Genomic DNA, 24,789 nt, shown 5'->3' with positions numbered 1-24,789 from the left:
ACTTCCTTACTAGAGTTGTGAAGACAGATTGACTGTAGGGACAGGATAATCCATGGAGAAATAATCACGTGGTAATGTGTTGGAAAACTTATGAGAACATAGGGTCAGAACAGAACCTCAGTTCAACTCCCTATTCAATGTAATGCAGCAAATACACCTGTGCTGGGTGCTTGGGAAACAGGAGAATGAGGTGAGGTCCCTGCCCTGATGACATCACTGAAGTCTCTTTAGGGACATGTCTCCCTAAAGACAGACATGTGTACCAACAATTATAGCCATGTACAAAGTTTAGGGGAAAATAAATAAGAAGGCTGTTACCCTGCCTTTTGAAAGAGGGCTTTAAGAACTGGAATTCATCAGATAAGAAAAGGGGATTGAATGTTCCTGGCAGAGGTAATTGTATGCACCAGCAAGTTCTTGTCCTGTCCAATGAGTAGTGCCTTCTGTGACATTCCTGATAAGTACCTAGCTAGCCAATGCTGGATGCTTCCAGTAATGGGGAGTCTAGGACAATCCCTTCCGTTTTCAGATAGCTCTAGTGATCTCGCAGCTCTTCCTTCTATTGAGTAGATCAGAGTAAGTGCCATCCATCGGTACAATGTCCCCAGAGCCACAAGGAATGAGTTCAGTCCATCTGTGTTGTGTAGGCCCTGTAGCAGTGCTTGGTTGGAGAGAGTCCTCTGCTGGACGGCATGATGCCTGAAAGTCCTGACTGATACCTAGCCCGTTCCTTTCCCCCATCCTAGTAGATTGTAGGTCTGGGGAAAGTACCCGCTAACACGAGCTGACAGATCAGGCTCTAGCCTAGGATTCTATTCTTAATAACGTATGACTTTTAACAGTTCTCCTAACCTTTCTGAACTTTGAGTTATTCTTAATTCAGTCCGTAAACATTTATTGAGCCCATGCGAGGCTCAGGGGTGTATACAGACCCTGCTCTCATGAGTTCTCAGCCAAGCTGGGGGGGGGGATGCAGAGTGAAAAGTATAGATCCAGCATGGTAAAGGCATTAGAATGTAGGAGATTGAAAAGATGAACAAAATCAGCAAGGAATTAGACTGACCAAGGTAGATGGTGGGAAGAGAGCCTAAAAATCAGAAATGAAAGAGGAGACATAAGTATAGAAATAAAAAGGATTATGAGAGAATACTTTGAACAGTTGTATCCGTCCAATAGAATATTATTTGCCAGTAAAAAAGAATGAAGTATTGATACATGCTAAACATGGATGAACATCGATAACTTGCTAAGTGAAGGAAGCCAGTCACAAGGGACATGTTGTATTGTATGGTTCCATTTATATGAATGTCCAGAATAAGCAAACCTATAGAGATAGAAGGTAGTTTAGTGGTTGCCGTGGGGCTGGAAGAAATGGGGAGGGACTGCTAGTGGCTACGGAGTTTCTTCTGGGGGTGATGAAAATGTTCTGAAGTTTATACGGGTGATGGTGGCACAGCTGTATGAATGTACTAAAAGCTATTGAGTTGTACTTTAAATTGGTGAATTCTATGTTATGTGAATTATATCTCAATAAAGTGATTACATATTTAGAGAAAAAAGCAAAGTGCCTGACAGCAACCCCTGAACCAGACTGGCATTTATTCAACACTACTTCACTGAGCACCCTTGTGTGCTGCACATGTGGTTTGGCATCAGCCTGCTGGACATTTTATTTTGGGGGCCAAGCGAACAGTAAGGGTGAGGGCTGTGGGGTGGGCGTTCTGTTTTGTTGCCAGCACCCCCTGGCACTTACCAAAGGAATCTGAAGATTGCCTTGGGGCAGTGACAACGAACATCTTTTCCTTGTATTTTCAGACATCCTCCGGGAATTCAACCCTTCCCTGAAGGGCTTCTCTGTTGGCACCGGAAGAGAAAACAGTCCTGGGGCCTTCCTAAACCAGGCCGTGGCAGGAGCCCGAGCTGAGTGAGCAGTGGAGCCTTGCGGGTGAACCACACGGGTCCCCGGGAACCTGGTCGGGGGCTTAACCTAGACCAGGGTGTATGGCTAAAGGCTCGGGGTTTGGTCCAGGGGGAGGATCTGAGGGTCAAAGGCTGGACTGGTCGGGCTCTCTTGGGGGTGTCCTGTGCTGTGGGACGCGGAAGCCTGCTGGCTCACCCACCAACTGCGCCCCCAGGAGCTAGTCACAGTTGATTCTGATGCCAGGTACATGCTTTGAGCAAATTACTTTGCCTCGTCTATAAACCTTATGTTCACGTAAGACAGCAGCCATAGGAGGACTCACTGACCCCCAAGTCTCACCACTCTGTTAATGCTCCGTCTTTCATGTCACCTTCTCCCTCTCTTCCTCAGACTTGCTTTTCAGGAGGCTTTTTCAGGCTCCATGCTTTGCATCCTTCCTGGTTCACGGGAAGAGCACCAGTCCTGGGGCCGGCGGGAGTGGGGGGTGTCTGAGTCTGAGCCCGGGTTTCTCCCCTGGCCTCTCTAAGCCTTAGCCTCTAAGAGATGGGGCTGAACCTCTCCCATGAGCTGGCTGGGAGGCTCAATGCCATGTTTTTTGGTGTGTTTTTTTAAACATCTTTTATTTCTTTAATGTTGTATCCATCTATTTATTTATTGGCTGCGTTGGGTCTTCGTTGCTGTGCGCAGGCTTTCTCTAGTTGCGGCGAGCGGGAGCTACTCTTGGTTGGCGCTGTGCGGGCTTCTCATTGCGGTGGCTTCTCTTGTCGTGGAGCACGGGCTGTAGGCCCGCAGGCTTCAGTAGTTGTGGCACAAGGGCTCAGTAGTTGTGGCACACAGGCTCTAGAGCGCAGGCTCAGTAGTGGTGGCGTAGTGGTGGCGCACGGGCTTAGTTGCTCCGCAGCATGTGGGATCCTCCCGGACCAGGGCTCGAACCTGTGTCCCCTGCATTGGCAGGTGGATTCTTAACCACTGTGCCACCAGGGAAGCCCTCAGTGCCATGTTGAAAGTGAAAGCTCTGGTGAGCTGTAAATAGCACAGACAGGATGGTGGTCCCAGCAACAGTGCAGCAGGGCTGCAGGACCCACCTGGGGTAAACTGTTAGCGAGCAGCAGGACCACTGAGTCGTGGTCCAGGGGCACTGGATGGAGGGTTCCAGAGAGCGGGGTCAGCTTTCCTGGGTCCTACAGCTCCATTTCTCCCCACCATCCCAGAACCCTGAGTATTTCTTTGGGTTTGCTGCCAGTCAGAGAACCAGTGAGGGCCACATCCAATGTAGGAAAAAGAAATGGGAAGATCCTTTTTGTTTCTTAGTCCTCTATTTCTTCCAGAATAATCATGAACTTTACTATGTAGTTCCTAGGGATTCCTATGTTTAGGTTCCTAGATCCCCTGACATCATTCTCCCAGCTCTCAACACCATCCTGAATCTACGAGTTCCCAACCAGAGTAACTCTAATTTATTCAGGACAGGAAAGGTGACAGATTATGTGAAGCAGAGATCATACAAAACCTAATAGGTTTTATAATGAATTCGATGGCTTCATTTTCCTTTTGGTGGGGAGGGGGTGAAAGGCTACCGATTTACTGCTTAAAATTTTAGGCTTACGTTAATATTACCTTAATCTTGCTTTTTTCCAAGCATATTTCAGCTGGTGGTGTAAGAGGAGAGGCAGTTCTAAGCATGATTAGGTCAGGAAGGCATCCAAGAATGAAAGCTTAGCTGAAAGCATAAATGTAATGAAAATTGGAGTGTGATTCATATGGCCCTGGGTTTCTCCCCTGATTTCCCCAAGGCCTTGGGGCTCGTTTGTGTGAGTCATTTATTTGTCCAACCATGTCCTGTGTTGTAGGGAAGAGTTGGGGATTATTATTCCAGATTATTATTACTATTACCATTACAGATGAAGAAACTGTAGCCCAGAGAGATGCAGTGGCCTGAACAAATGCATTATATCGACCACGTGGTCTGTCATCTTTGTGCCCCCAGGCTTTACCATAGGTCCAATAATGACCCTTTATGTGTATAGAGCAGTGTGCAATTACATAGTACCCTCACGTTTGTTATCTCTTGTGCTCTGAACTGTAACTGTGAGATGGACAGAGCAGAGGGTCAGATGCCCATGTTTTCTTAATGATGATCTTGAGGCTCAGAGTGGCCAAATAATCATCCAAAACTCTGGTCCATAGAAAGAACAGCAGCCCTGCTAACTTCAGAGCAATAGATGAGGAAACTGAGGCTCAAAGAGGTGAAGTGGTTTACCCAAAGTCTCCACCCAGGTGATCTGATACCTAGCCTATTATGATGAAGAGCAGGCCAGCTGGGCTAATAATTAAGAGAGGAAGAGGGTGACAACTAATGTTTCCTGCTAAGTCCTGTGCCAGGGACTTTATTGATGGTGATGGTGATGCTGGTGGTGGTGATGATGGTAGAAATAATTCAATGGATTGTTCCTAATATGGATGTTTACCATGTGCTCTTTTTTTTTTTTGCGGTATGGGGGCCTCTCACTGTTGTGGCCTCTCCCGTTGCGGAGCACAGGCTCCGGACGCGCAGGCTCAGCGGCCATGGCTCACGGGCCCAGCCGCTCCGCGGCATATGGGATCCTCCCAGACCGGGGCACGAACCCGTATCCCCTGCATCGGCAGGCGGACTCTCAACCACTGCGCCACCAGGGAGGCCCACCATGTGCTCTTTTAAGTTCTTTACGGGCACCTTATTTAATTCACCCAACATCTCTGTGAAGAAGGTATGCTTGCCATCCCCATCTTCCAAAGGAAGAAGCTGAGGGTTTGCAAGGTTAAGTACTTTGCCGAGGTCTCACAGTGGGTCAGGGGTGGAAGCAGGATTCAAACCCATATGCTTCCTGGCACCGAGAGTGGCTCTTACCCCATGGGGCTGCTTTGCTCATCTCTACTAAGACCCATTAAGATGGGGGGGGGGGTTATCGCCTATCTTTTGGATGAGAATTTAAGTCACATTCCCACAGTTAGCAAGAGGCAACTAAATGGCACACCCAGGTGTGTCTGACTCAACCATGTCACGTTGAAAGTGAGGGCACCCTTGCAGCTGAGATCTTGGCACCTGCAGAAATAGCCACGTGTGACATGAAACACTCATATGCAGCCCTCTGTTTGTCTTGAATGAGCCTGGCTTGGAAGAGAAAGAAAACTATGAAATCAAATGCACCAATCAGAAGACAACGCCGCTAACAGTCACCCCCTCATATGTAGAGTGCTTTGCCCTTCCCAAGGCGCACTCCTGACTCCCACCCCCAGCAGAGACCGAGTGGGGAAGGAGCTGTGTGACAGGGCATGGCCTTCAGTCCAGTTTTCCTGCTCCATATCTTATTCCCGATTTCTCTGCTAAGTCCCCTCCCAACCCCAGCTTCACAGCCCCCGCTGGTCACATGACTTCTTCCTGTGTGTGCCTGCAGGGATTTACCTGTTCAGGCCAGGAGGCTGGTGGATCTGATGAAGAATTACACGGTAAGGGCTTCCCTGGTGGTGCAGTGGTTGAGAGTCCGCCTGCTGATGCAGGGGACATGGGTTCGTACCCCGGTCTGGGAAGATCCCATATGCCGCAGAGCGGCTGGGCCCGTGAGCCATGGCCGCGAAGGCTGTGCTCCGCAACCGGAGAGGTCACAGCAGTGAGAGGCCCGCGTACCGCAAAAAAAAAAAAAAAAAAGAATTACACAGTAAGTCTAGGGGAGGTGGCACCTGGGACCACTTGAGGTAGGATGCCCAGAGGAGGAAGTGGGTGGGAGGATCATAGAGACAGAGAGGGTCAGCTCTGAGGTGGGGGTGGGGGGGACAAGGCCACATGGGAATCCAGAGAGGCCACCTTTAAAAAAACAACAAATGATTTAACACCTGTGACCTCTGACCTTAGGACCCACAAACCAAAGAACAGAAATTATTCATGTCCCCACTAAACCCTCCTGTGTGTGAGGACCCATCCCTACAGCATTCAGCACTTTGTATTTTCCTGGACTTGACTCTGGGGCAAGGCTTTTACTTGTTTGTTTCCTATTCATTTCAGAATATAAATTTTCAGGAAGATTGGAAGATAATAACCCTGTTTATAGGAGGCAATGACCTCTGTAATGTCTGCAATGACCCGGTAGGTCTCCAGGCCCTCACCCAAGGCTCCCCTGGGAAGGATTTCCACCCCAGGTCGCTGGAGCAGTGCAGCTGGGTTGGGACTTGGCTGGTAGTCGGGCATGGATCCAGCCTGGGCAATGTATCCGGGGCCACGCAGACACTGAAACACAGGCTCTGTTTGCGATGAACTCACACCGCCAGGGCAGGGAGATACAGACAACTCACCATCCTGATGTGTTTCTAGAGCAGCACATAGAAGAGAGGTCTGGAGTCAGAACTGCCATGGGATTTGGGGGGTTGGGGGAGGGAGCGGTGGTGTCAGAGGTTTACAGAGAGCAGGAGACTTTCCAACTGGGCCAGAAACATGAGAAGCTTTGTCAGGAAGAAAGGAGACCAGCAGAGCAAAGTGGTGGGTCTAGCTGTGGCCTGGGAGCCCCTGTCCCAAGGGGTGACCCTGCCCGCCAGACCCCTCAAGGCCTGTTTTCCTGGCATCAAAGTCACCAGGGCCTGGGGGTTTCAAGCTGCAATGCGAAGGGCCCACAGTGGGGCCTGGGGGCTGCTGGCTGCCAGGGTGGGGCGGGGCGGGAGGTGGGACCATGGGTCCCTCCCCCACTTCCCTTGAGGCTTTGATCCATTTGGTAGAGCAGGGCTCTTGGCTAAATTTCATTCAGAGACAGGGTTCCACTGCTTTTTTAAAAAGTTTGAAAACCACAAGTATCGAGATCTGGGGAAATCACCATTAAAATGTATTTATGGTTGGGGAGGGGGTTTGCAGGACCCTCTTCCCCTCTCATAATCTCCTTAAGTGATTTGATTGAGCTTTGGCTTCCCAGGCATTTGAGGTTCCATCAGAAGTGATCAGCCCCTAGGACCAAACAATGTTCAAGCTGTAGGAGATCTTAGAGGTCCCCTGCTCCAACACCCTAGTTTAGGGGGGCCCAGAGGTGTGATGTGCTTTGGCGAAGGCCGTACATCTTGCTGACATGAAGTGGATCCAGAGATTTCCATAGCTCCATGCAGAAGAAAAAGTGTTTCCCTGAGGGTCACAGCCTTCACCTCAAGCCTGAGGACCGTGGGGTGAGGGTGGAGGCTAGGACCCCAAAAGATAGCCTGTGTTTCAGTGTTGCCCATTCTGGCTGAAATGCAGGAGGAGGGGACCCAGGAGAGGAAGTGGTCCTGGTCTACCGAGAGGTGGGGTGATGAATGGGGTTAGAGACGTTTCCTCTTCCTGCAGGTCCGCTATTCTCCGCAGAACTTCACGAACAACATCGGGAAGGCTCTGGATATCCTCCATGCCGAGGTACAAAGGCCAGGCCACTCGGCCTCTGGGCAGCTCAGCCGCAGGCCTCCTCCTTGGGCCTCAGTCTTAGCCTGGAGGCAGCCCTGGCTTCCTGCTGAGACCTCCCTGCCAGGTCCCCTTCCCCTGGAGACCAGCACAGACCATGCTGTCAGTCCTGGCCCCAGCAGCCTGAACACATATGCGTCAACAGGGAGCAGAGGGGAGAGAGGGGGCAGGGGTGAAGGCTGTGGCTGGGGCCAGATGAAAGGCCACAGACCTGACACCCAGCAGGAGACACCGGCCCCAGCCCTGGGTTAGAGGCTGGAGCAGCCTGGCCTCGATCCTCTTGGGGACGGACCTTGCCTTTGCTCAGGTGCCTCGGGCGTTTGTGAACCTGGTAAAGATCCTGGAGATCATCGGCCTGAGGGAGCTGTACCAAGAGAAGAATGTCAGCTGCCCGAAGCTGATCCTCCGGTGAGTTGGAAGTTCTCCACCTATTCCTGAAAAAGCCATGGGACCCTCAGCAGAGAGTGACTCTGGTTAGTTAGAAAAACCAAGGGCAGGAGTGTGAGGAGTGCTAAGACCCCGTGGTCTAGCCTGGAGGAGACACCCCAGGACAGGCTTCCCGTACCCTTGGAGTTCATGCGTTTGCAACCCAACGTGCTTCTATTGCCAGACAGCTCAGGACACCCTTCGGTCCTCCAGGGAGGGAAGAATAAAACATGATGGATGGAACAAGCCTCTGGGGGCCAGTCTCACTGGCCACTGCTAGGGCCTCCTTCTAAGTGTGCCCCGCCCCCTCCCAGAGGCCCAGCTCCAGGACAGAAGGGGCCTCTGTTCAGCGTCGGTGCTCCAGGCTGGGCATTCACAAAGGTGGGGCTATTGTCACTTTCTAAAAGAGAGGGTGGTCAAGTCAGAATCAGCATGGTCTAGAGGACAGTCTCATCCCCCGCCAGCAAGAGCAAGAGCCCTGGCCCTGAGAGGCCGCTTCATCCCCAGCCTCCAGAGCCAAAGATGGCTCCCCTGCTCGTGTTACACGTGACCCTCAGGAACAAGATATCCTCCTACCCCAAGCGTGAACCATTCCTTCCTGCAAGGTCTCCTCTGGACCATTAGCCCAGATCACAGTGGCTGTGCCCCCCACCCCCTTCTCCCCTCCCCAGCTCTGTAGAGGCCTCCACCACTGCCCTGAGCGCATCATGTGATAATGGCCCGTGTGCCTCTCCCCGCAAGCCCTGAACTCTGTGTCCGAGTCACTGCCAGCACGGTGTAGGGGCTCTGTGGCTGTTTGCTGAATGACTGAATGAATAATTCACAAGGGCCAGATTTGCTCTGGGAAGTGAAATGGTATCTTGGCTGTTCCCTGGAGATCCATGCCAAACCGCCCCTGGGGGCCATGACTGCACAGGTCCCCTGCGGAAGGCCTGAGGATGCTGTGGACAGCGGGAGGATGGCTGCAGGGTGACACATGCCTGTTAGCACAGCTGGTGTCAGGCATGCTATTTTCGGCTGCTGACTCATCCCCTGCTCCCACTCCCTCCAGTCACTGGGCCCCACGGGGGATTCAGCTTGTTCATTCCATTTCAGAGCAGCTCACCCCAAAGTCTCTGGCTGCCCATCACTGCAAGGTCTTTAGACAATTAAAGCTAAATGTTCAGAGTCCGACCTGCAATGGCCAAGTCACTGGCTGTGGGGTTAGGAAGACTCAGGGTCACCTTGTCCTGCCACCTCTCCAGTGCCCTGCACTCCCTGTCTCTCAGCTGTCCTGTCTCAGTGGCTGTGCTTTCCTTGGTGGCACTGAGTCTACACTGAGCCATCCTCACTATTATCACCTCCTCCCCCTGGACCAAAAGCCCAGATTTGCAAGTTGGCTAGTCAAGGCAGAGGTACGGACTGGGCAGAAGCAGCTTAACTAGGGATTAAGAGCTCAGGTTCAGACCAGGCAGACTTGAGTTCAGGTCCTGGCTCCCACACTCAGCATCCATGTGATCTTGAGAAACTACTTAACCATGCTGAACCTCAGTTTTCTCATCTATAAAATGGGGATAATGAAAATACATCTTCTAGAATTGCTAAGAGGATTAACCAAGTTAATACCCATAAAGCTCTTGGCACAGTAAACATTCAATATGTGTTAGCATTATTATTATTGTTGTCACTATTATTTAAAAGAAGGCATGCCTCACCTGTACCACACGGTTCTCAGACATTCATAAGGTAACGCAGCTCCGTAAAAGTCACTCCTGCAGATGTCAGAAGACATAACTACTCCATTTTCATGGGCAAATCCAGGTCTGGGAAATTTTCTTCACTTCCATCTGGTACAGTTGACAGGTTAGCCAGCTAGGGCCCTGTTAGCACAGGTTTCTGGTACCTCCGAGTTAAATATATTCTGAATCTCAAGCCAACACTTCTGCATCATGCACTCAGCCAGGGGTCCTGGTGGATGGGGCATCTCTTTGGTTTGGCCTGCAGGAATCTGTGTCCCTGTGTCTTGAAGTTTGATGATAACTCAGCAGAACTTGCCTCCCTCATTGAAGTGAATAAGAAGTATCAGGTAAGCCGGGAAAGGGTTCCAAGGCTGCACAGCACCTGCTGTGTGGTTTCATCACTCTGCTTAGAAAACGAACAGACACTTAGATTATGTTGACCCCGACTGTGTGTGATGTTACCACTGACCAGTTTGCAGATTTTAATACTCCCCCTGCCCCCCGCCGCAAGGCAGCAGGTTCAGTGTATTTGAATCGAGTTATGGAGCCGAGTCACTGAACACACGTCACCAAATCTCAGTTCCCAGCCTTACACGAAAATGAGTATTTCCAATTGTCCATGGAGAAAGAGTGTGAGATTCTGACTCCTGGGGACGGGGTTGGGGGAATTCTTGCCGCCCGAGAGAGTCTGGAGGATTCAGTGAGAGAACATGCCTTCCCTCTGCCCTCCCCTCCGGGGGGAACAGGTGTTATTGGGGTGCACAGGGAGAAAGAAAGTCAGCAGATGCTCTCCCAACATCCTGTGGGTTGTTCCTTTTAGGCCTTTCTCCATCAAATCTTTGACCAGAGCAGCTGACTCCCTTGACTCTCTTGAGTTTTTCCCCCAATAATCATGCAGTCACTCGAGAGAATAATGGTAGTCTTCCAGCTCTTCTGGAGTGGGCTGCAGGCGGCTTCCAGGGTGGATCCATCCTTCAAGTCCATGGACTCCTTGGAGCAGAACCCTTCCCTGCAGCCTCTTTCAAGGCAGCCATATCTGCCAGCAGTGTCAGGGCTCAGGGGAATGAACCTCTGTTTATCGTCCTCTGAGGCCATCCCCCAGCCCTCTGGGTGACTCCCCAGCTGCACTTCCTTCTGCCGTGAGCAGGTGCCTCTGTCTCAGGTGAGGAAGTCCATGCCTCACCAGGAGAGGGAAGGCAGCCGAGGTTATGGCCATGAAAGCAAACCTTTTCCAGGTGGGGTTTGGGTGCAAGCAACAAGCGCTTATGCAATTCCGGTTAATGTATTATTTATTATTAATCCAGATGTATGACTTAAGCAGAATACCTGGAAGAGCTAAGGTCAGAGGCCAAGCCATGAGAAATTGCGAGTCTTGGAATTCTAGGAGCCAAGCCATAAGAATAAAAATCAGGCCAAGGAACTAGTCCAGTGGAGACACCATGGACACCACTGTCACTGCTCTTCTAGGGACTGGATGCAGCTGCCACTCCCAGCAGAATGGATTCTGTGCTGCCCCTCCATCTTTCTATAACTAGCTTCCAAACCAAAGCCTGAAGCGGGAGCATCTACTGGGGGACCCGTGGGCATGTGTGAGGGGCATTGGGAAAACCAGCATCTGGGTGTCTCACCTTCTGCAGTACAAGTCAGGATGGTCTTCATACAGTGGAGTTTTGTTTGTTTGTTTGTTTTTAATATAGGAAGTGGGTCCAGATGCTGGGCAGCTAAAGAGAAGGAGAACTATTCACAAAAATGGCCTTCACTGACCTCTCTAGATTGGCCAGCTGTTGTTCCCAGGTCTGATCTTGGTTACCACGGAGACCCTGATCTAGCATCCTGGACAAGCTTACAGCTCAGCCACATGAGGCCATCATGCCCTCTCTCTGAATCCTCTGACTCTACTTCCGGCTAAAGCTCTCACTCCATCCTTCTCCTTGGAGATGATCATTGCTGTCAATAACCACCATGTGCTAGGCATTCTCCACACTATTTCCTTTACTTCTCAAGAGGTGCAAGGCTCCACTGTGAGCCATTATGGCTGATCCACGGAGGCACTAGCAGCCCTGAAAGGGACTTAGGGATGGTCCAGGCCTCGGTGAACATTCTCCACTTACAGATGAGGAAATAGAGGTCCAGAGAGGGAAAGCATCTTGCTGAAAGTCACACAACCAGTTAGCGGTATTGCACCTTCTGCCTTCCTCAAGGCTCTGATTGTAACTGGAAGAGACTCCCCCCAGGAGGTCAGAGGTGAGGTATCCCCAGCATGGGGACTCTTTTTCTGGCTGACCCTGGAAAAAGAAGGTGTTCTTGATATCATGATGTCTTCTGAAGTGACTGCTGTAATGTTCTGGGTGTGGAAGCCTGACTTCCCCTCCAGCCAAGGTCCTGGTCCAAATGATGGAGACCCAGCAAGCAGTGAAAGGGCAGAGTCTGGGAGAAGTGGGAGCCAGAACTGGGGTGACTCGTCCTTCTGGAAGTGAGCCCAGGTGGAAGCTATGAAAGTAACAGCTCTGTTACCTCCTAGACAGATCTGAGAATCTCAAGTGTGCACACACAGCAGCACACGTGCTCACACTCACTTCATGCATGAGTGATATAAATAGGCATTAAACGTCATTGTTGATTCACCTTTGATTTTCTGAACACAGGTAGGGCAGAAATAAGTGTAAGGGTTATCCAAAAAAGTCATTTAATCAAATTTGTACTCACCCCACTTCCACCCTAGTCTTTAATCAGAAGCTTTAAAAGAGGATCAAACTGATGGACTTGGATTTTTCTTTTCTCCCAGCCTGGGTCACATAGATGCAAAGGCAGCAGAGGTTAGGGGCAGGGGTTGAGATAAAGCCTGATCTGAAAAGTAACTAACTGGCTCCTGCCCGATCAGTTGGGATTTTGCTGCAGATTGATTTCACTCAAAAGTCAGACTCTGTTTACTTCTGTAGTGGAGAAAGAGTTCACACAAAAGACCGGGCAGACGCAGAGAGCGTCTCCTGACCCCTGCCCCCCTTCCACCTGCAGGAGGGGACTCACCAGCTGGTCGAGAGTGGGCGATATGACACAAGGGAAGATTTTACAGTGGTCGTGCAGCCGTTCTTTGAAAAAGTGGAGATGCCAAAGACCCCGGTAAAGCCTCATGGATGAGTGGGAGCCACAGGTGTGCCAGCTGTTTCTGAGCATCATTTGTGTTATCCGACGTCCCTGTAACCCAGCCCCTCTATTCTGTCCTGTGACCAGGAGGGGTTGCCTGACAGCTCTTTCTTCGCTCCTGACTGTTTCCACTTCAGCAGCAAGGCTCATGCCTGCGCAGCCCGGGCCCTGTGGAAAAACATGGTAAGATGACCGAGGTAGGAAAAATTATTCTCCTTCTGATAGGAAAAAGATTCCAGGAAACTGTCGGAGGACTTCAGAGGCCCATCACTCAGGCTGTGTGATCCCCTGCACGGCGACGACGATAAACGCCATGTCCTCCGTCCCTCCCGCCCTTCTCCAGCCTCACCTGCATCCTGACTTTTCCATTCTCGCCACCTCTTTCTCACTCTGCATCCTCCTGCTTCTTGGTTTAGCTGGAACCTGTCGGCCAGAAGACAAGAAGGCATAAGTTTGAAGACAAGATCAATATCCCATGTCCAGACCAGGTACAGTGAAGAGCGCAGCCTTGCCAGGGGTCTACCCAAAGCCTGTTTCCCAGCCTTTCAGTCTCTCATTAACGTTTCTCAGTTCCTTCCATCCCAGGTTCTCACCCCCACCCCCAGCTCTGTTCACCCACCCACCCATTCCAGACTCCCGTTAGCCATCCACAGTGCCCCATCTGATTGGACCGTGAAGGGTGACAGCCAGTGGCCGGGAGACCCTAGAGCTCGCCTCTGTCTCTCCATGTCCCAGCGAGCCCTGGCCTAAGTCTGCACACGGCTCTTTCCAGCTGGGCAGAGGGACATGGCAGGACCATCCAGATCTCATTTTGAAGGCCAGGGGTGGGGAGGACCTCAAGGGCAGAAAGGGATAGAGGATACCCCATCTCCACAGAGCCCCTGTCCCCATGGTAGGATGGAAAGGGTGAGGGGCTGAGACCTAGAAGAGTATCTTCTAGGATGGAGGTGGGGTTCGGGGGTGGGAGGTCCATTGGAAGCCAGAGCTAAGAAAGCAGACATTCACCAGAAAGGCAAAGCAGAGCTCCGCGTTCATTCACAAACGATCAGAAAGATTCTTGGACCTTTGCGGCTGCTCCCTCACCTCTGTCAGTTCCCCTAGGTTCCCAGAGGGGTCCCAGGCCCGGGACGGGAACCCGCTGTGCTGGGGCTTGCAGGGGGCAGGACCTCAAAGTGCCTGGCTTTTCTTGTCTGGGCGGGAGGTGCCCAGGCTGCTGCAGGGCGGGAGTGGCACGGGGTGGGAAGGGGGCCTGCGAGTAGGGGACTTGTGCTTGTATTAGCAGAAAGTGGGGCTCTGCTGGGAAGGGGCAGCGTGGGGAAAGAGAGGTGACCCAGCCACCTCAGCCAGCTGGGCGGGAGGCAAAGAGCAGAGGTGCTCATTCCTGGGAGCCATGCAGGATTTATTCCGGTTGTTCAAGAGGTTTGCAGAGACGGCCGGGTACATCCTGGGAGGGAGCCCAGCGGTCAGCCTGGTGGCAGGGGGCTTGGGAATGTGGAAAGGGCTTCTGCGCACCAGAGCAGAGCAAGAAGCAAGTCAGCTTGCTGCGGTGGCTCACCACCCCCCTTCCCCTCACAGGTTTGGCCATTTCTGAGCACCTACAAGAACGCTGTGCAGGTATCCGCTGTTGCTTCCTTTCAGCTCAGCCACCAATGCGGTGGGTGGCCCCCGAGCTGGGACCAGCCCTGCAAGGCGGGGTGGGAATGTGGGCAGGGGTTCCCGATGGGCCGTCGGGGGGATTCACATTCTTCTGTGAAGTCCATCCACCTACACCTTCAGACAGCGGGGAGGGCAGAGCAGGAGCCGTTGATAACAGCACAGATAGGGGGCCGGCCAGTCAACTCTCAGCCTCTCCAGACATAAGTCAAGAGAACCATCCCCCTCGTAAAACTGCTGCAGAAGCAGGGCTGGCATGCGGTGGGCTGGCTTGTTTTGTTGATGCCCTGATTTTTGCACTGGATGGTGGGGGCCATGTGTGTGTGTGGGGGTTCTGATCTAGGTTAGCAGATGGAGCCCAGCCAGATTCTCAGAATCACCCAGGGAGCCTTCTTCAGATGTCCTGCTAGGCGGTCCCCAGGGTAGGGCCCAGGGATCTGTGTTTGTTAAAGCTCTCTGGTGAATCTGATGCCAAGCCAGCCTCTCTGGCCCCTGGCAACCCTGAGATTCTGGGATTCATTCTACACCCCTAGGATCACGGGAGCCAGCTGCTGTGCAGTGACAGAGCCCCTTCTGCCTCGCGGCCCACCTCAGGTAAGGCCCCCTGTGGCACGGCAGAACCCAGGGCCCCTCCACGAGAACTCACTTATGGCCGGGGCTTGCTTCCTGTCTGGCCGGTCACCTGGGATGAGTCCCTGCTTTGTCCCTCTCTTCTGTAGTGAAGTCTGACCCAGCAGGACCCAAGGCGGCCAGGGTCCTCCTGATTCAGCCCGCCATCAGGAGCACGTGTGGAGTAGCCACAGGAGCGCTGCCCTCAGTGGCCCAGCCTGGGGTGTGACCTCACCCGGGCCCGGAGGCGGGGCGTGTGGTGCCCAGGAAGGCCCCAGAGGGAGCCAGCTCTGCGGGTTGCCCTGCGGCCCCAGGTTCTGCAGTCACTGCTGCTGCCTGCCGTAGGCCTGGAAAGTTCTCTGGAGTCTTCGGAAGAGACTTGGGGGCAGGGAAAGACCCAACATGATTATTCCTCAGATTCTTGGTGGAAATCCGGAACCCAGCTCTAAATGGGCCGTGCGTCGGGCTCTGCACCGCATCTCGGATGGGCCAGCGCCCATTTGGTCGTGCACTCAGGTCACAGCTGGTGTCCCACGTGACTGCTGGCACCAAAGTGCTGGGATCCCACTGTGCCCTAGCATCCCCTTTCCTCCTCCCCCTGTCTCTCAGCACCTCTCCCTTCCCATAGGCCCAGGATCGTTTATTGTGCCTCTGATGGGGAAACTGTTTTCATCTAAGCTCCGCCTCTATGGCGCCATGGACGCTCAGTCCTGCATAGCCGAACACACATGCGCGGTCATGTTTCTGGTCTTGCTTAAAGCAGGAAGCACTGGACTCTGACTGCAGCTTCCTTTGCACAGACTCAGGTGTGTCTGTTTGTCTTTCCAGTGCACACCCTGAGACCTGCAGACATCCAAGTTGTGGCCACTCTGGGGGATTCTCTGACTGTAAGGACACGTGGGCCCCACGTGGCTGGGGGTGGCTGTGTCAGCTCCAGGTCCCTGTCCTCCTGACCCCAGGGCCTGTGCTCCTGGCCTCTGCATTATCCCACCCCTCCTTCCTGACTCTGTCAGTCTGAGTGCAGGGCAGTGGTTTGATTTTGCAGCCACTTTCTCAATCAGGTGTGCGAGGGGGACTCTTTTTCAGGAGCGAACTGAATTGTCTCAGGCAGTAGAGGTTTTGAACAACTAACGTCACCTTTTGAACCACTGCAAAAATATGTCATTTTGACTCAAAAAATCTCCTAAACCTAATGTGGGTGCTCTTTTCCCTTTGGATTATACTTTACGAGCAGCTCCAACCTTCACATCCGTTTCCTCTTTGCCTCTGCCCCAAAGCAGAAAAGGCTCCATAGCTGTGGCAAAAGCTCTGCTCTTAAGTTCCAAGAAATAGGGCCATTGTACCATCCCCAAACAGCACTTTCTGGCAGCACAGCTAAGGCCATGAGATTGTCTTACAGAATGTCCCAGAGGAGAAGAGGAGAAATGTGAAGTGTATGAGAAATCTGTCCACTGGGGCCCACTCAATCCATGCACTCTTTCTTCACGTATGTAAAGAACTTAGGAGCAGAATGCTGCTAATAATATTATAAGTGTCTCACATTTGTAAAGCACTTTAGAGGCTTCAGAACTGTTTTTGCAGCTATGATCCAATTTGGTCATCAAAACAATCCTGTGAGATAAGCAGGGCATGGCCTCAGCTCTGTAAGGAGGCAGCTGAGATTCGAGGAAGGCACGCAGCCGGGGAAGCAGCAAGCCCGGGTGTTCTGGCCCCCAGGGCAGCGTTCTGCTCACGCTATGTTGCGTGCGCGGAGAACACCTTGGGAAGCCCTGCACATACACAGCCTCCCTTTTCTCTGAGTTGCTGATTTTCCTGTGGATTTTGATATGTTTTCAAAGGCTGGCAATGGGATTGGCTCCAAACCGAATGACCTATCTGATGTCACTACTCAGTACCGGGGGCTGTCATACAGGTAATGTTAACCCATGACCCCCTCCCACCCCATGCTCACCCGCAGAGATCGGCCGGGGATTTGTCTCCTGTAAATGCATAAATACCAAAGAGCAAGGACCAGGTCTGGAGGGGGCTTTCAGAAGGAAAACCTATATATTTCTGCCAAATGTAACAATTTGGTGAGTAGAGAGGATATTTTACTGCTAATAACCCTTTTCTTTTAATTGTGCAGAAAGAGGAAATCAGGGTACTTATCAGACTTCTGGGTCAACAAATCCAACATGAAATGCACCAGAAAGCACCAAATCTCTGAGTCTTCACCTGCCCATTTGCATGTATATGTGCACACGTAGATTCTCCCATGTCTCTTGTTTACTGTCCGTATGTATCAATTCATGTTGCTTATTCATCTTCTGTAGCCACACCTCTGCCTTTATGTATATGCACACATCTGTACAGAAAACTCCAAAACGCAGCACCCACTTCAGGCAGAAACAACAAGACAAAAATCACAACCAATAGGCGTTGCTGAGCCCCTCCCGTGTGCCTGTATGGTGGAGGCGGGTGGGTGGGAGGAATATATGGGAAGCACAAGCAAATGCTTATGCTCAGTTGACAAGTGTTATTTAAAAATAAAAGATGCCTGAGTGCCACAGGACTATAGAAGAGGGAATACCCAACCCTGCCAGTTGGGATAGGAGGGCTTCCCAGAGAAGGTGGTAGCCAGTTATGCCTTGACAGATTAGCAATTTGGTAGGCGAGAAAGGGCATTCCAGGCAGCAAGTAAGAAAGCTTAAGACGAGTCAGGAAAGTGGTTGGAGGTGGGTATTCGAGAGTTTCTTTCTTTCCTAATAAAGTTCTTGTTTATGAACCCTTCACAGTCATTGGCGATTAGCTCAGGATTCAAAACCACTAGAACACGGCCTGCCACAGGAGGGCAGAGCGCTGATGAGAGGCAGGACAGCCCAGTGCCGGCCCCCTCCCTCTCCTTCCGAGAGGTTCAGATGAAAGGTTTCTTCTGAGAAAGGGAGAGGGAACGGAGTGGGCACGACGAGGACCGTGACAGTTCTCTGGCCAGCCCTGAGGACAGTGCCAGAGAGAGTTTTTCCCGGGTGAGAGAAAGGCATCCTCACTCAGCCAGGAGCCACCCACAGACAGGATCCAGGGCGTCGTAGCATGAGGACATCACCCCGCCTAGAGCTGCGCTAAAGACCTCGCAGCTCCCGAGGTCCCACACACCCCCTGCCAGGTGGGGGGTCTCTACCGGGCTGCCGAGGGACAGAGTGGAGGTTGCCTCCTGGCCACTGGGCCCCAGGCTTTACTGAGGCTGCAGCGGAAAGAAAAGCCAGAGGGAGAGCAGGAAAGCAGAGCTTATTACAGTCGAAAAAGCATGAGGTGGTGGCAGCTTTACTTAGTCTGAGCTAAAGAAGGCAGTGGCCTCACATCCTAGTGTGGGAAAACAGAAAATAAAGCGGACAAGCCAGCCCGCAGATGACAGGCAAGCTACACCTGGTGCAGTCAGGGGAGTGGGGTGATCTGCCCAACTTCACAAACGGTTCAACTGCACGGATTCCTGGGATTCCGACAGAGACAATCTTCTGCTAAAGGTTCTCTCTGCAGCTGTGGAAAAATTCAGTCATTGCTCTTTGTTTCTTCCTATGAGTGAGGTCCAGTAAGGCCTGATGTTTCAATCTTCTGGTTCCAATTCCAAGGCCTTGAGTGCTCAGTGGCTGCTGTTCCTTTAAACCCTTTATTCTAAATGTTTCAAAGACCTGCCCCAAGTCCCATGTGCGTTAAAGATAGGAGCTTTTGGTCAGAGTCTGAGAGACAGTTTGACACTTGATAAAGTGTGTAGACTAGGGTTTCTCAAAGTGTGTTCCATAGAACACTAGCCCCCATCTTTTCTTTTGGGGAAAATATTTCCTACTATATCCTTCCTCGGGGGAATTCACATGCATGTTAGCATACTAAAGGCTCTGAGAAGCCGCCCTACGTTGAAGAACTCTGTTTAAATTGTGTCTGTTGAATCCAGTGTTTCCCTTAACCCCAGAACTCTTTCTTTGTTCATAACTCTTTCTTTGTAAATACCTATTAGCGTCCCCTGGGAAATGTCCATGCAGTAGACTGATCTGAGAAAAAGCAATTTTCTGAAGCCATTAAAATTTCTGGATAGGAAATATAAGGCAATTAATTGATTATAGGTAAATTAAGAATGCAAATCGATCCTCTTCCTCCAAGGAAACAAAGTGGAGAGAGTGGACCTCACGGAGTCAGACGGGGGAGAAGAATTTTTGGTAGGTGGGCGGCTGTGAGCAGGGCCTGCAAGAAGAGGTTTGGCTGTGAATATTTCCAAGGCCCCTTGACCTGTAAGAATCACACAGCAGTGAAAGGCCCCAGCTCTGGGTAGCTTAACAGTGTGGTAGGCCCAGAGGTCTTTAGAAAATTGCCTTTCCAACTGAAATGTTTGCTCGATTGGACTCATTCAAAGGACCAAAATAATATTGATCAAAAAATGCATTTCTTTGTCTTATTAATTAGGAGATCAGTCTCATGTTATTGAAACTCCTCCAGTAGATGTTATCAAGCATCTTCTCTGCATCTCTCTGCACACTACGGGTGACTAGGGAACAAAGCCCAGCCTTTGAGCTCATGGTGTCATACAAATTACATTAATCTGAAGGGTCTCGTGTAAACTAGCTGTTTCATATGGGTCTGTTTTCTTTCATGTTTCACACAGTTCTGATCAGAACGAGGGCTTTCATATTTTTGTTCCTCCATATTTATTTGTATAATTCTCTCTTTTCTCCTGGAAACGGGCTCAGAGAGATTTCTGTGGCCTATGGGTCTTGATCAGCTACCTCACTTGTTTTAGAACAAAGATAGTTTTAGACAAGAAATTACAATAGAATGTACTTGATGTGTGTGCGTTTACATATATCTCTGTGTTTATATGTTGACTGAAGGAGAAAAGGGGGCAGAGTTAGAACACAGTGATTGGAGGAGGTATATGGCTTTGTAGTTTCCTGCCAAGTGAAACGTGTTCTGATTAAGTGCTTTTAGTCCAAAGGAAGGAAGGATCAGGAAGCAGCTAAAGTAGTAGCTTCATACAGAGTTGGGAAAGGATCAGAAGCTTAAAAAAAAATGCCCAACCAAAGGCCAAGTTAAGTTCAGACATTGGATGGAGGTAGGAGGGAGATTCCTGAGTGAGATAGAAAGGTAGGGCCTACCTGGCTTCTTTTTCTCTCCACCACTTGAGGTTCTTGAACCTTTGACTTAAGCCCCTGACCACCATAGTGTGAAACAGTCAACTTCATTCCAAGCCTTCCCTTGAATGAAGAACAACCAAGACTTTGATTCATGGCCTGTCCTTTGGAAGGTTATACTGGTGGGCTGAATGCTAACACTGTGTTCTCAAAATCTCTTGGCCTGGGATAATATGCTGGGACTGAGGAGGGAAGAAAGAAGGAGGCACAGAAGAAAAATAACAGTAAATACAATACATCTGAACATTGGACTTTTTTCAAATAGAAATACTTTTCTCCTTGCCTCCCCCATGTATTCAATTTAAATGCATGAAAAGCAATGAAACGTTGTGTCTCTTGAAGTTAGATTGAGGGCCATAAAACTAGATGAGATGAGATGAAATTAGATCCGGCATTGGAAGGCAGTGAGAGGCCATCCCCCAAACCTTCCAGTGGAATTTACCTGACCACTGGGCAAAGAAGAGCTTATCCATTTTCTAAAGGTTTCCAGCACAAGCTGGTTTTTAGTTACCTTTATGGTTTTTAGTTTCCTTTAGAAAGTTGATTAACCCCTGTGTGCCTCAGCTTCCTACTCTGTAAAATGGAGATAGTTCATCTTCATCACAAGCTTGTTTGGAGATGTGAGATAACGTAGTGCATCTGGTTCATGGCTGAGCTCATAGTATATACTCAGCTAAGTGCGCTCCCTCCTGATTTGCTGAAGAAAAGAAGCAGCCCTCTTTCAACTTCAAATCCTGAATTTGGGGGAACCAACTCTTCGGGGAATTCAAATATTCTCAGAATCCCTCAAACACAAAGAGATGTCTCTGGCACATCTGACAGGTACTGATGGCATGGGCATTGTTAAAAGCTGGGGGCACTTTTTTGTAAAGCCTGTGTATTGATTCAATCTCTCTCATTGGCTTTGTTCACTCTCTACAGTTCAGGAGGGGACAGCTACCTGGAGAAGGTGACCACCTTACCGAGTAAGTAACCACCAGTGGCTTGAGGTTGTCCTCTGGGTCCATCTGACCCCCAGGCTTCCTGAAAGTGCCTCTCAGCTAAGAAAGGAGGGAATAACATCTTCCTTATGGACTGTCATTGAAATGAGAGGAGAGGCCTGTGGACAGGTGGCTGAAGGGGATGGAATAAACTCTGTGTTTGGATTCTGGAGACCTGGGTTCGAGCCCTGACCCTTCTGTGTGCTGGCCAGGTGACCTGGGCCAAGTTACTAAACATTCTGAGCCTCAGATCTCCTCAACTGGCCCAGAGGGTGTGGAGATAGTCAAATGGGACAGTGAGTATTTGCTGCACTGTAAACTATAAAAAAAGAAAGAAAGAAAAGAAAAGCTGAGAGGCTCTTGTTGTCTTGGCCCAGCCTGTCATCAAGTCGTCTGAGGCCCCAACTCCTCTCAGGAGCACACTCTGCCTTCCATCCTAATCCCTCTGTGTCCTGTGCACCCTTCCCCTTCCAGATATCCTTCGGAAGTTTAACGGAAATCTCACAGGCTATGCTGTAGGCACAGGCAATGCCAGTGACACAAATGCCTTCCTCAATCAGGCTGTTCCTGGAACAAAGGCTAAGTATGGCATTTGGGGAGGGGAGGGGGCCTGTCGGGTAGGAAGTGGGAGGCATGTAGTCCCCTTTAAGGTTGTAATTCTGACCTCTGAGTGCCAAGGGGACATTTATCCATTTGCAACAATGATTTGAGAAGCTCTTGGCCACTCTCTTCTGTGGCTGCCCCGTGACCAAGGCCACAGGGAGGCTGGAGGGCTGGATCTTGGACAGAGGCCATGCTCCTAGAGCCTGAACTCCTGGCCTTGCTTTCCTGTGCAGCACGGTCTAATCATTCAACTAACTGACCCACCTTAGCCAATTTTTAAAACTTACCATGGCATAATGGTACTCTCTACAGCACCTCACAAGTGGCAATTCCCCCAAAAGATCAGGGAGTACCAACCAAATGGATGGGCAAGCCAGAATCTCCAGCCTTAGAGGCTACTTAGAGGGGCAATAAGTCATGTCCTGTCCCTGCTCCTGCTATGGAGCTACAGGAAGTGCAGCTGAGAAGCCAGAGGCAGCTGGAGCCAACTGCTCAGCCTCCCAGGCTGATCGTCCAAGGAGGCCCCTCACCCTGCTCCCAGAAGCCTCAGCCACCTGGGTCTCCTTGCTCCTTTCCCAGCCTGGGAAGACCCTTCTTAGTAGTAGAAATGGCTGGGGACAGATGGACCCACCACCAGGTGCCAGGAGATCGCCATTCTGTGGATCCATCTCACACTGTAACAGGGACCTAAACTAGTGAGGAGCTGGGGATGCCTGAGGTCTAGTCTTTCCATGAATTCTAAACCCAGGTGTTTGTATGGTGTATATTTATTCCCCCACCTCTTCTAAAAGAAACATTTAGCGAAGTTTACCAAAAATGACACAGCATATACATAAGAGAGAAAAATTACAGCCTCTGGTGGGGGGAGGAGGGGAAGAAGCGACTGTGTCAGTATATGAGCCTTTTTACGATTCTTGTGCCTAAGCATCAAACTCTCAGCTTCCTGGCAGCCAGGGTAAAAAGAGGAAGCATGCCAAAACTTTCCTAGATCTCATTTCAGAATCTACACCAGTCCTTCAAAGGAGATGAACGGTTTCCTAGCATGGAATCCTTAAAGACCCTTTGCATGTGGAGTCCTAGAAAGGAGACCATGTGTAACAAATATAATTGTCAGTACCCTTGACTTTTGCTTTAGGACAAACACACGACTGGCTTTGCGAATGCTTATTTGTTGTAAGAACTCTCCAGAGAGGCCAGTAGCTTCTTGTCCTGAGCCTCAGGGTCTCTGCCAGCTCATGGTGGGGCGGGGAGGGGTTAATGCCATAGAAACCTCCAGTTCAGGCCCTTTAGGATGAAAGGTCTGGGCGCTGTTCCTCAACAGGACTGATTTCCTCTCCTCCTCAGGGAACTTGCAAGCCAAGTCCAGACTCTGATACAGAAGATGAAAGATGACCATGTGAGTCAGATTTATGGTTACTTTTCCATTGCTTTTTCTTCTTTTTTCTTTTTGGCTGCTTCGGGTCTTCGTTGCTGCGCGCCTACTTTCTCTAGTTGGGGTGAGCGGGGGCTACTCTTTCTGCGGTGCATGGGATTCTCATGGCGGTGGCTTATCTTGTTGCAGAGCACAGGCTCTAGGCATGTGGGCTTCAGTAGTTGTGGCTCGCGGGCTCTAGAGTGCAGGCTCAGTAGTTGTGGCGCGAGGGCTTCATTGCTCCGCAGCATGTGGGATCTTCCTGGACCAGGGCTCGAACCTGTGTCCCCTGCACTGGCAGGCGGATTCTTAACCACTCTGTCACCAACGAAGCCCTATGGTTATTTTTAAACACTAACTTTCTGACCCACTAAAGTCCCCAAATGGAATTGTCTGCCACGAAACCAGTGAGCCCCGTCACTAGAGGCATTCAAGCAGCAGTAGGGCAGCCCCTGTAGAAGGCCCTCTGGAGATTACGTCAGCTGGGGGGAGGTTTGTTGCTGATCACAATGACCTTGAAAATCTCTCCTGATGCTGAGAATCTGTGGTCTCTAAACAAACCTCTGAAGTTCTGTAAGCTCTGAGATTCTGATGCTGTTCTTTCAAGAGGGCAAGGAAGTTTTAGAGGGTTGAATGGATTGCCTAGGGCTGTGGTGTTTTTGTTTGTTGGAAATCATCAGGCATTTTCCTCCCTCTGTATAGAGAGTAAATTTCCACGAGGACTGGAAGGTCATCACGGTGTTGATCGGAGGCAGTGACTTATGTGACTACTGCACGGATTCGGTAATGGGGGCAGGCCAGGCCTACTCATCGCCCTTGATTTGACCCGTAAGCCTTGGAGATCCTATCTGAGAACAGTCCCTAGAATCAACCCTAGGATTGTCCACCTACACCTGTGTGTGTGTGTGTGTGCGCACACCACGCAATTCACACACGTGCACACACACACTTCTTGCCCCCCAAACCCTCGCGTTTCTGGCTCCACCCCTATGTCCCAGCTGGCATGAGGCAGCAAGTGACAGATATACAGTGCTTCTATTCCCGTTTCTTACAACTCCTGAGAATTCAGAAAAAGAAGAAGCAGTAAAGCCCAAGCCCATGAAAGAGGTACTAGACACATTCTGCTCCTGACCTGAAGCTCTGGCTGAAGGTTCCAGTCTTCTGTCTGGCCCATCTTTGGCAACAGCGAGTAGCCAACTGTTCATCTCAGATTCTGACATGACGAACTGGTCACAGTTGGATGCCAAGGGAGAACGAAGCCTTGGGGCTGGCGCCGGGTGGGGAGACTGCCCTCTCCCCCTAACCAGCTCCTCTCTCCATCCTGTCTCTTCCCAGAATCTGTATTCTGCAGCCAACTTTTTTGAACATCTCCGAAATGCCCTGGACATCCTGCACAGAGAGGTGAGTGGCGGGCTCCCACAAGCTGGACACAGCTCAAGCGTGTTGGGGGGAAGAGGGTGAAATGCCCCCTCCCCTGAAGGAGACAGACAAGGACGTGGGCTCCTGCCCTTTCCAGAGTTTGGGGCTTCCCCCCAAGGAAGCCTCATTCTATTTGGAATCAGCCCCGAGGGTCTCAGGCTTGAAGAAGGGAAGGCAGTCCCCCCACCTCTACCTGGGACATTCCCTGGTGGAGGCAGCTGGGCGGCTCCCAGGCTGGGCACGGCTCTCTGAGTGGCAGGCGGTGTCTACAGTAGGCCCCTCTCTGGTCTCCCCACCCCCTGG

The 24,789-nt window shown here is 50.9% G+C and overlaps 1 protein-coding gene across 1 annotated transcript in view; it reads left to right on the top strand.

Moving 5' to 3' along the window:
• Nucleotides 1-24,789, top strand: part of PLB1 (phospholipase B1) — a 173,436-nt gene that overhangs the window by 112,395 nt on the left and 36,252 nt on the right. The window contains exons 24-41 of the mRNA XM_081253804.1: nucleotides 1,816-1,924; nucleotides 5,356-5,407; nucleotides 5,961-6,041; nucleotides 7,257-7,322; nucleotides 7,675-7,775; nucleotides 9,777-9,858; nucleotides 12,527-12,631; nucleotides 12,743-12,838; nucleotides 13,072-13,143; nucleotides 14,231-14,269; nucleotides 14,842-14,902; nucleotides 15,746-15,804; nucleotides 16,756-16,829; nucleotides 20,995-21,038; nucleotides 21,528-21,636; nucleotides 23,001-23,052; nucleotides 23,770-23,850; nucleotides 24,403-24,468. Of these exons, the coding sequence (XP_081109930.1) occupies nucleotides 1,816-1,924; nucleotides 5,356-5,407; nucleotides 5,961-6,041; nucleotides 7,257-7,322; nucleotides 7,675-7,775; nucleotides 9,777-9,858; nucleotides 12,527-12,631; nucleotides 12,743-12,838; nucleotides 13,072-13,143; nucleotides 14,231-14,269; nucleotides 14,842-14,902; nucleotides 15,746-15,804; nucleotides 16,756-16,829; nucleotides 20,995-21,038; nucleotides 21,528-21,636; nucleotides 23,001-23,052; nucleotides 23,770-23,850; nucleotides 24,403-24,468 (1,349 nt within the window). The remainder of the gene's footprint in view (nucleotides 1-1,815; nucleotides 1,925-5,355; nucleotides 5,408-5,960; nucleotides 6,042-7,256; nucleotides 7,323-7,674; nucleotides 7,776-9,776; nucleotides 9,859-12,526; nucleotides 12,632-12,742; nucleotides 12,839-13,071; nucleotides 13,144-14,230; nucleotides 14,270-14,841; nucleotides 14,903-15,745; nucleotides 15,805-16,755; nucleotides 16,830-20,994; nucleotides 21,039-21,527; nucleotides 21,637-23,000; nucleotides 23,053-23,769; nucleotides 23,851-24,402; nucleotides 24,469-24,789) is intronic.

This window comes from Mesoplodon bidens, assembly GCF_964165515.1.
Source record: "Mesoplodon bidens genome assembly, chromosome: 14".
Classification (NCBI taxonomy): domain Eukaryota; kingdom Metazoa; phylum Chordata; class Mammalia; order Artiodactyla; family Ziphiidae; genus Mesoplodon; species Mesoplodon bidens.
Note: the sequence above shows the minus strand (reverse complement) of the source record. Positions and strands in the feature narration are given on the sequence as shown.